At 44.0% G+C, this 10,448-nt stretch overlaps 1 protein-coding gene and 1 long non-coding RNA gene across 6 annotated transcripts in view; one reads left to right on the top strand and one right to left on the bottom strand.

Annotated features, from left to right (window-relative positions):
* Positions 1-4: 4 nt before the first annotated feature.
* LOC142818737 (uncharacterized) overlaps positions 5-10,448 on the top strand; it is a 143,551-nt gene continuing 133,107 nt past the window's right edge. The window contains exon 1 of the long non-coding RNA XR_012896376.1: positions 5-79. This is a non-coding gene — a long non-coding RNA (uncharacterized LOC142818737). The remainder of the gene's footprint in view (positions 80-10,448) is intronic.
* MYOT (myotilin) overlaps positions 8,877-10,448 on the bottom strand; it is a 43,697-nt gene continuing 42,125 nt past the window's right edge. For all 5 annotated transcript variants that reach the window (XM_075900459.1, XM_075900460.1, XM_006116011.4 and 2 more), the window contains 2 exons: positions 9,955-10,088; positions 8,877-9,049 (listed from right to left, as the gene is read on the bottom strand). In XM_075900459.1, coding sequence (XP_075756574.1) covers positions 8,877-9,049; positions 9,955-10,088 — 307 coding nt within the window. The remainder of the gene's footprint in view (positions 9,050-9,954; positions 10,089-10,448) is intronic.

Raw genomic sequence — 10,448 nt, 5'->3', positions numbered from 1 at the left:
GTAGGCCCGCTCGGGCGAGGATGGCTGGGGGCTGGCGGCTCGCAGCGGGGAGGACCCTGGCGTGACCTCAGCCACACAGGTACGGGGGCGCCAGCCGCGCGGAGTCGGGGCAGCCCCGGGGTCAGGTTGCACAGGTTGGAGGTGGCTTCCCTCAGAGCCCCCTTTGTCTTAGTGTCACGCTCAGGGCTCTCCTGGCCCATGCGCAGCGTATGCAGCGGCCAAGGGCGCCTGAAATGTTGGGGCACCCCCTGGTCTTTAATGTCCACCCGTCTGCCTCTTCCTAGTATCCCTATTCTGTGGCTCTGCTTTCTCCCAGAGGATAAACAGCCTGCCAGATTAGCAGAACAGGGAACCTGTGAAAGAGTCCGTCAGGTGGTAATGAAGCCATTTCATTGGCGTGTGCCAACCCCTGCTAGATAACGTCAGTTTCTGGATTGATTGTAAAGAAAGAGTAGTCCAGTAGCACCTTAGAGACTAACAAATATATAGTACCATGAGCTTTCCTGGGCAAAACCCACTGCCTCAGAGGAGCGGAGTGAGTTAATCTACAGGACTTTCGTTTAAAATTTGCTTTCATTAGTGTATTGCTGAAGATTTATAAAATCCCATCTCTAAACTATCATCTTATTTAAGAATGATTAAAGGTTTAGAGAACATGACCTATGAAGCCAGGCTTCACGAACTGGGCTTGTTTAGTTTGGAAAAAAGAAGATTAAGGGGGGACATGATAGCGGTTTTCAAATATCTAAAAGGGTGTCACAAGGAGGAAGGAGAAAATTTGTTCCTCTTGGTTTCTGAGGACAGGACAAGGAGTAATGGGCTTAAAGTGCAGCAGGGGAGGTTTAGATTGGACATTAGGAAAAAATTCCTAACTGTCAGGGTGGTCAAATATTGGAATAAATTGCCAAGGGAGGTGGTGGAATCTCCCTCTCTGGAGATATTTAAGAACAGGTTAGATAGACATCTGTCAGGGATGGTGTAGACGGAGCTTGGTCCTGCCTTGAGGGCGGAGGGGCTGGACTTGATGACCTCTTGAGGTCCCATCCAGTCCTATTATTCTATGATTCTATCTCCCCCCTCCCAGCTGCCATTGGACATAGGGGCACCCCTTTAATAGTAATGGGGAGGCCCCCTTACATCCTAAGGACATGTTTGGTTAAGCATGGAAAGAAATTGCTCCCTACTACAGTAGTTTTCTCCTATAGGAATGGTTTAGTTATGAGCTTTACTCTGCTGTCTTAATGTCATGCTGGCTTGTTTTGAGCATGTGCTGCTGCATTTGGAAATCAAAGCACAGACACTCTGTCCTTGCTGCCAAGGTAGATAGACTGAATGCTATGTACTTTTTTGGCTGTGGATCCTTCAAATGAAACAGAAATGAGGCTCTTTGTGGGTTTTAAAGGACACTTGAGACTTCTTGCAAGGTTGAAGTACTCACAGCACCTTTAGACACCATTTCCCATGTTGGGCAGGATGTTACTTGTCTGTCCTCTCACACTAGAGGTGACTTAATTACAGTGGCTATTACATAAGGTAAGATTCTACTGTTTACCTAATTGTAAAATTGAAATAATACCAGTATCATAATCTGGATCAAACAATAAAATCAACTGAGATAAAAAACAAAGCAATTGGAAATATACACCTCCCTGGTACTTAAAATGTATTTTATTAATTTAAATACTTTCTAAACAATGATTTTAAGCACTTCAGAATGCAGGGTCCTGGTCAGCATTCCCTCTAATTTTTTCCATCAATGTGCAGAATAAATGTTGTGATGTGCACTTAGGCATGTGGAGATATATACCACTGTGTGCTAGCCCAAGTGCTCAAGAAACACAGATCCTGCAATAAGCCACCAGTGTTCACCCGTATCTATATAGAGAACAGTACATTAAAATGTATAATTGGAAATTTTTGTTTCATACTGGGTGCCCCACCAGAAAGGCCTGTCTGGCTTGTACTCCACAACAATTCGCCCATTTTAAAACTTTTATTTCTAGACAACTGCTTTCTCAGTTTGATATAAGCTCATAGACGCCAACAGCCACCCCAAGCCCTTAGACAATATGTGCAGGGGGTCTGGCTTCCCGCTCTCAGAAGCAGCAGGACCTCAGGCAAAAGGGGCGGTGCTGAGGCAGCCATTCCCTGGACCGTGGGGTGCCCCTCGTAGGCCCTCAGAGCAGGCTGGAGCACGAAGCACAGGGATCTGGAGCATGTGGTGCAGAGCTCCAATGGCAATCGTAAAGGGCCTGGGGCTCTAGCCAAATCCAAATAATCAATCTTCAGTTAAAAATAAATACTTGGTATTCTGGGGCATTCATAAAAATAAGCACCATTTGATATCATAGAAGCATAGAATACTAGGACTGAAAGGGACCTCGAGAGGTCATCGAGTCCAGTCCCCTGCCCTCATGGCAGGACCAAATACTGTCTACACCATCACTGATAGACATTTATCTAACCTACTCTTAAATATCTCCAGAGATGGGGATTCCACAACCTCCCTGGGCAATTTATTCCAGTGTTTAACTACCCTGACAGTTAGGAACTTTTTCCTAATGTCCAACCTAAACCTCCCTTGCTGCAGTTTATGCCCATTGCTTCTTGTTCTATCCTCAGAGGCCAAGATGAACAAGTTTTCTCCCTCCTCCTTATGACACCCTTTTAGATACCTGAAAACGGCTATCATGTGCCCCCTCAGTCTTCTCTTGACATGCACTACATCAGCACGTTCTCTTGCAAGTTTTTCAGGCACCAACATACAGTACTAGGAATTTGTATTGCATAAATGTGTTTGTTTAATAGCAATTGATAAAATCAATTTCCTGCTTCAGCCATCATTTACTTTTGATGAGTGAAGTAGGAATCACTGATAGCATGAAACCTGATTGTCAGTTGTTTTCCAGGTGCGTTTTGATTTTTTGATATCACAGAGAAAGAGGAATAAAGCATATGGGTTTTTTAAGGTCAGAAGGGACCAAGCTTCAGCATAGGACCTGCTATTTCTTGGCCTAGTGGGATTCCTGGTGGGTGACTTTTTTAAATTTCAAGACGGTCCGGTGTTTTATGAAAATCCTGTGAGGTGGGAGAAGAGAGCACAAGTGGACTTCAGTGAGAGCTAAGGACTCTTAATATACAAACCATTGCTTTGGACTTGTCCTTTTCACAAAAGTACACACAGAATCAGTTTGTAATTTCTTCAAGTGGTTAAACACACGCTTTACACATTTGGCAATCTTTGATTCTAGTAGAGCACTATTAACATGGTTGTTTGTTTAGTGTGCTGTCGGCAGTGTTTGGCAGAACTAGCCCTTCCAGTTCTAAAGCTAAGAATTGGTTGTTGCCTATTTTTAATATATTCCAACAAAACACTTAGGCTATGTCTACACTGGCGGCTTTTTGCATAAGAACATCTGCCATGTGAAAGCTGTGCTTTTGTGCAAAACCGCCCATGGCAGTGTGGACGTTCTCTTGCACAAGAAAGCTCTGATGGCCATTTTAGCCATAGGGCTTTCTTGTGCAAGAAATCCCTGCCAAGCGTCCACACTGCCCTCTTGCGCAAGAGCTCCTGCGCAAGAGGGCTTACACCTGTTATAAAAGAGCGTAGCTCTTGCGCAAGGAGCCCTCTCTTACCACGCCGTACTGTAAATTTACTTGCGCAAGAGCAGGCGGGCAGTGTGGACCGTCTGCAGATTCTTGCACAAGAAGCTGCGAGTGTAGACATAGCCTTAGTGATTGGTACACTATCTCATTTTGCTATAGTAGGTCAAACAATTAGGCCCCTGCAAATCCATGGATATGTTTTATATCTGCATGTATCCAGATGTGGATAGCCACAGCTAATTTTTGTGAATATCAATATATTTGTGTCAAGAACCCTGCAAATTTGCAGATCTCTGCAGATATCCATGTCCACAGATGTCACTGCAGATACCTGCCGCTCATTTTTGTGGATACAGATGCAGATACACATTTTGCATCCATGCATGTCTCTACAAACAATATCTATTAGCCTAGAAGAGAAATTACATATATATAGCTGTGCTCATTTTTAATTTTTTGTATTGTGTTAGCACCTAGGAGCCCCTGTTACAGACCAGAGAGGCCCATCGTGCTAAGTGTTGTATAAAACACAGAACAAGAGACGGCAGTGTTTTTAGAATTGGTCATGAACAATGTCTTGCATACAGCAAAAACTTAAAAAACAACAAATAGTTTAGCAGCACTTTAAAGACTAACAAAACATGTTTTGTTAGTCTTTAAAGTGCTGCTAACCTATTTGTTGTTTTTTAAGTTTTTCCTGTTACAGACTAACCCCTCTGAAACTTTTGCATACAGCAGAGATCTTTCTGCAGTGAGAGAGTTGGATAAAAATGGTTTATTTGTTAGACTATGAACTCCCTGGGACTATCTTTTTTTGGTCTTTTTACAGCATGTTTGGTCATAGACTCAGAGACACTGGAACTGGAACGGACCTCGAGAGGTCACTGAGTACAGTCCTCTGCCCTCACAGCAGGATCACATACTGTCTAAAACAGGCGTGTCAAACTCGAAGCTTACTGAGGGCTGCATAAATGAAAACTGATAGTTTTCAGGGCCACCTAGGGTTCCCAGATGGTTTTTTGAGCAAAAAAACCCAAACAAACAACAACAAAAATTTAGGTGCCGGGCAGAAGGCACCAATACCGGACATCTGGCTTTTAGGTATATTTTATAATATTACAATAATTTGATGTGTAAAATTATTTGCTCATGTTAAATAATTTTAAAATTAATTTTACATAATTTTTAATTTAAATATAAATTGAAGGTACTTTTAAATTTTTTATATGACAGATAACTTGTTTTGTTGAAATTAACAAGTATAGTCCATGGTTAATCAAATAGAACAGGCTTTTGTGAAAATTTCAGATACTTTGTAAGTTTGAGATTTTGCATACAGATATAATTATTCATGCAATTGCAAAAAATGGACATTTGATATAACATTAATATACATTTTGTGATTTTATTTGGGAATGAATAAATAAAAAACAAAATATTAACAAAATAACCCCTTCCGCTCCCCCAGAGCCAGCCTCCTCAACCTAATGCTTTCCCCCTACCCCCCAGGGCCAGGCACTCCCAGCCCCCACCACCCTAATGCCCCCCCACCTAATGCCTCCCGCCTTCCCCAGAGCCAGGCTCTCCCAGCCCCTCCTCCCAACCTAATATCTGGGTCCCAGAGTCGACGTTGCCGCTTGAGGTGCTGGGGTGATGTGAACACAGCAGCCAGCTGCGAGCACCTGCTAAAGCACCCAGTGCAGAGCACCCAGCCAGCCCTGAGCGCGTGCGCAGAGTGGCCTGGCCGGGTGTGAGCAGGCACTCAGCCACATGCTCCAAGTGGCCAGCAGGCCGCACTTCATTATTTAAAAAATGTACTGGTGGGCTGCAAAATATTTTGAGCGGCTCACCAAACAGCAGTTTGACATATCTGGTCTAGACCATCCCTGATAGATGTCTGTCTAACCTGCTCTTAAATCTCTCTAGTGATGGAGATTCCACAACCTCCCTAGGCAATTATTTCAGCGTTTAACCACTCTGACAGTTAGGAACTTTTTCCTGATGTCCAACCTAAACCTCCTTCACTGCAATTTAAGCCCATCGCTTCTTGTCCTATCCTCAGAGGCCAAGGAGAACAAATTTTCTCTCTCCTCCTTGTGACACCATTTTAGATACTTGAAAATCCATGACTGGGGCTTCCAGGAACTATGACAATAACTAATAATCATAGAAAGATGTAATTTTCTCCTCAAACCCAAAAACCACATAAAAACAACCCACGTCTTGGGTACACCGGTCTACACTTGATTAGTTCCCTAATTGGCCAGCCACAATGAAGACAGAACAGAAAGTAATGGATCACTTGAGCACCCATTCAAATGGGATGGGGAGAAAAAGGTACAGTGGTGCTGTTGTAGCAGCATGTGTGGTGGTCTTTAAGGCTACTGGGCATACAGCACCCTGTGTATACTTTCTGGTTGCTATGGATTCTGTGCGGTGTATAATTTGGATTGCTTCCTCCCCCATATACCTACTACCACTGAATATTGTTCATACTCTGAAATTTCCTTTTAAACAGATGAAGTCTAGTTCTAGTGTGTAGATTCAAGAAAAGTTTTTTTCCCCTTAGACAGCTGCTATTAAAAAGCTTGTTTGAATCTTGCCCTTTGTCAAACTATTGTTTGTGCATTAGGCATGAAACAGAGATTTTTTTAAAACAAATTGTGAATATGGAATACGTTTCGGCTTAGAGTTGCCAACTGTTTAGTCACACGGACTCCAGCACTCTTTCCCCACCCCACTCACTCTGTTCCCCTCCCTCTGTCACTTGGTTTCTCCCACCCTCACTCACTTTCATCAGGCATGGACAGGGTGTTGAGGTGCAGGAGTGGGCTCTGGACTTGGGCCAAGGGGTTGAGAGTATGAGAGGGAGCTCTGGCCTGAGCCTGGGGCTGGAGAGGGTGCAGGATGGGGAGGGCTCAGGGCTAGGGCAGGGGATGAATGATATGGGCTCTGGCTGGGTGGTGCTTACCACAGGCAGATCCTGGTTGGCAATGCATGAGGGCTAAGGCAGGCTTCCTGCCTGCCCTGTCTCGTCGCAGCTCTCGGAAGTGGCAGGCACATCCCAGTAGTCAGTGGGAAGTACAGGAGGCACCATGTGTTGCTTTACCTGTAGGCTTCACCCCACTGCTCCCATTGGTTGTAGTTCCTGACCATTGGGAGCTGCAGAATTGGTGTTTGGGACAGCAGCAGTGTGCTGAGACCCCCATCAAGGAATCACAGGGCATTGGGGGCCAGAGCAGGTAGGGAACCTGCCTTCGCTCCCTGCACCACCAGACTTGTAGTGGCATAAAAATCTTCCAGTTTGGCTTCAATAGCCTCCAGGAGATAGAGCCGGATTCTGGGAGACTCCTAGCAAACCTGAGCAGGTTGACAACCCCATTTCAACCCTAAGTCCACAACTGTATGAAATCAGCTATTTCTTATCAATTTACAGAGTGTGAGAATGATTATTCAGGTCACATGGTATTATTTCTGCTTCTTTTTTGGGCAACAGAAATTTGAAAAACAGATAGTAGGAAAACAGGTTTCACGATAACCGCCAAATACTTTACATTAACATTCTAACCTGCAGTTAAAACAGGGGTGGGCAATAATTTTTAAAAGGGGACCACTTCAGAAATTTCAGGAGTCTTCTTGTGCTTCCTCCCCTCCCTGATTGGCCTGGGGTAGAGAAGCAGGAGAAGATTTCCCCTCGTCACTTGAGAGAAACACCAGGGCTGCGTCTAGATGGCATGATTTTCCGGAAATGCTTTTAACGGAAAAGTTTTCTGTTAAAAGCATTTTCGGAACAGAGTGTCTAGATTGGCATGGATGCTTTTCTGCAAAAGCACTTTTTGCGGAAAAGCGTCCGTGCCAATCTAGACGCGCTTTTCCGCAAAAAAGCCCCAATCGCCATTTTCGCCATCAGGGCTTTTTTGCGGAAAACAAATCTGAGCTGTCTACGCTGGCCCTTTTGTGCAAAAGCTTGTGCAAAAAGGACTTTTGCCCGAACAGGAGCAGAATAGTATTTCCACAAGAAGCACTGATTTCTTACAGTAGGAAGTCAGTGCTTGTGCGGAAATTCAAGCGGCCAGTGTAGACAGCTGGCAAATTTTTCCGGAAAAGCGGCTGATTTTCCAGAAAAACTGGCCAGTCTAGACACAGCCCAGCTGTTTTAAAACAGTTGGTGGTTCCCTCTAATGCACCTAGTGGGAGGAGACTTCATGTGCTCTCTTTCCCCCCAGGTCACTCAGGGCCTAGGGGCAGGGGAGCATGCAATGTCTCCTTGCCCCCCTCCCCCCCAAGAGTGTGCAGCAGCTAGAGAGACATGCCGGCTGTTTAACAGCCGCTCTAGCTGCTCTCTAGCTCTAGCTGCTGCATGCCCCTGGCAGGGCGGGGACAGGATGCAAGAGACTTCACACGCTCCCCACCCCCAAGTCCTGATTGGCCTAGGAGCGGGGAGCATGCAAAACTCCTCCCCCCCCATCAAAGACGCTTGGCGGGCCAGATCCAGCCTGTGGCAGGCTCTTTGCCCACCCTGAGTTAAAAGGTACACGAATCCGTGAGACTGCTGTGTTCCACAAACATTCTTGTGACCACACTATTTATTTATATTCAAGGAAAACAAATGAAGGGATGTGAATACTGAAAACCTTTCATTTGAACAAATGTTCACAAATATTGTGTTTGCAGCTTTATTTATCATCTGGTATTGAGATATTTTGTATTGACAAGAAAAGCTAGAGTTTTGTGGGGATGATAAAAAAATGTCCATCCTTACAAACCTAGCAGCTGTCTGATACTGAACATCTAAAATTCCTGATTTAATAAATCACAATAGTCACAACTTGTATATTTAGAACTTTATTTGCATTTGGCATAAACCCACATAAAAACATTAAAATCTATTTGGTTTTAGTATTCAGGCAGCACAAAGTTGTGTTACTGGGAATGGGGTGATATGAAAAAAAGCAGTACAAATAAAAATATTTTTCCTTGTAACCGAGCATAGATGTAGTTAAATCTATGCTTTCATCATCACCATCTGCCTGTGTTTTTTAGGCTTTACAGTTAAAGTACAATATTTGAGCATTGTCTGCTACATTCACCAATCCATACAGAGTACTACGTTGGTAAATAAGAACAGCAGAAAATATGTGCAAGAGTCAAATTATAAATAAAAATATGTAGGTATGTTTGCTAGTTAGAGCAGCTTGCCACTGAACTGCATATATGTGGAGTTATGATATGGGTCTTTGACATAAGTGCATTTGCCTCCTCTTTTCACATTAAAGTTCATCACTTTCATACAGTCCAGACTGAGCAGCCAGCCGTTCAAACTCTCCTTCTGGTGAGAAAGCTGGTTTCACATCCAGTCCTTTACTATTGAATGCCAAGTATTTGCTAAAAGTCGGTCGAACCTTCAACTGCTTGGGGGTTGGAACTGGCTTGTATGTGTGAGCTGAAACAGACCAAGAGATGCTTCACTACGGTGGATTGTTCAAGTCCCAAGAGAGCAGGCGGAGCTACAGCATGCCAGGTCAGTTAATGATTTCCTTTGTACAACTGAATAGGCCAATCATAGACAGCCTAAGCTAGTGAGTGGGCTGCATGAGTGGCCCTCCTTCATCTCAGTGGGCTGCAAGATTGTCATAACCAAGAAGGTCTCCCAGGATAGGCTAGTTTTGCTAACTACGCTTGCACATCTAGAGTTTACAGGATGTGCCGATTGAACCGCAGCAGCACTTTGATTGGATGCAGAGGGAATGTATGGCTCTCACAGTCAATGTTGTGTGCAGTCAGCACACAACTCACTTCATGGGCCCTTGCTTTACGTGCACGTCACTTTAGTAATATGGGTAGGAAAAAAACGATGTGAATAGAAAACAGCGGAATCTGGCAACCCAGCACATGGGAAACAGTAAACAAAATGTCTCACGGGCCACAGGTGATAGGCCCTAGAATAGGCCCTTGAATAGGCCCTTGAGGAAGAGCTTAACTGCAAGCCGCAGATCTCAAACAGAAGTTGGAGGGGGATCATAGTCTCTCTTCACTGTATACCAAGGGAATTGGGATAGTTAAAACCAAAAGTGCACAAAGAGTGGTGGTGATAGAATATCTGCAATTTGTAAATCCCCCATCCTCATTGTATTTGGGTGCTATGTTAAGAAGACATTTCTTTGGCTGCTTTTAGTTGTTATTTATGGGGTACTGCATGTCTGATAGTATATTTGGGAGCACATGTCCATCTAGTCCTTGCAATTTGAATGGATCCGTGCTCAAATTTGTTCTGAATGAGGGGGAAGTCCCATTCCTACCCATCACATTAGCTCAAAACACGTTCTAATTTGGCATTTATACACTTACTTGCGACATCCAGTCTGCAGTGGCATGTGGCCACTCCTGCTTCGTTGACTGCAGATACTGTGTACCAACCAGCATCTTTCTTGTTTACGTAATGGATTAGGAGGCAAATCTTTCCAGGGTTATCATAGAACAAACTGAAAGATTAAAATTTGTTTTCAGTGCATGAGGGGAAAGGAAATAAGTTGACTTGAGGAATGACTTTCACGGAGGAAGCAATAAACCATTTCTGCAGGGGATTAGAGATCAAAAGTGAATGGAAAGTGAATGCACTGGATTATACTCAACAAGTGTAACTGCTATTCTTTGATGAGTTAATTATTTGTACAATGGTAGCACCTAAAGGCCCTAAGTCAGGATCAGGGCTCTTTTGTCATCTCTGTTTGTATAGCACCCCCAACAGGCAAACATTAAAGTATTTCGGTCTTAAATCCGTGTTTGCCAGTGAGCAAGTTGTGCATTTTGGGCGTGTATATTTATAAACGAAGAGTTCAGAG

This window comes from Pelodiscus sinensis, chromosome 17 (assembly GCF_049634645.1).
Source record: "Pelodiscus sinensis isolate JC-2024 chromosome 17, ASM4963464v1, whole genome shotgun sequence".
NCBI lineage: Eukaryota > Metazoa > Chordata > Testudines > Trionychidae > Pelodiscus > Pelodiscus sinensis.
The sequence above is the reverse complement of the archived record's forward strand: the minus strand, read 5'-3'. Positions and strand labels throughout refer to the sequence as shown.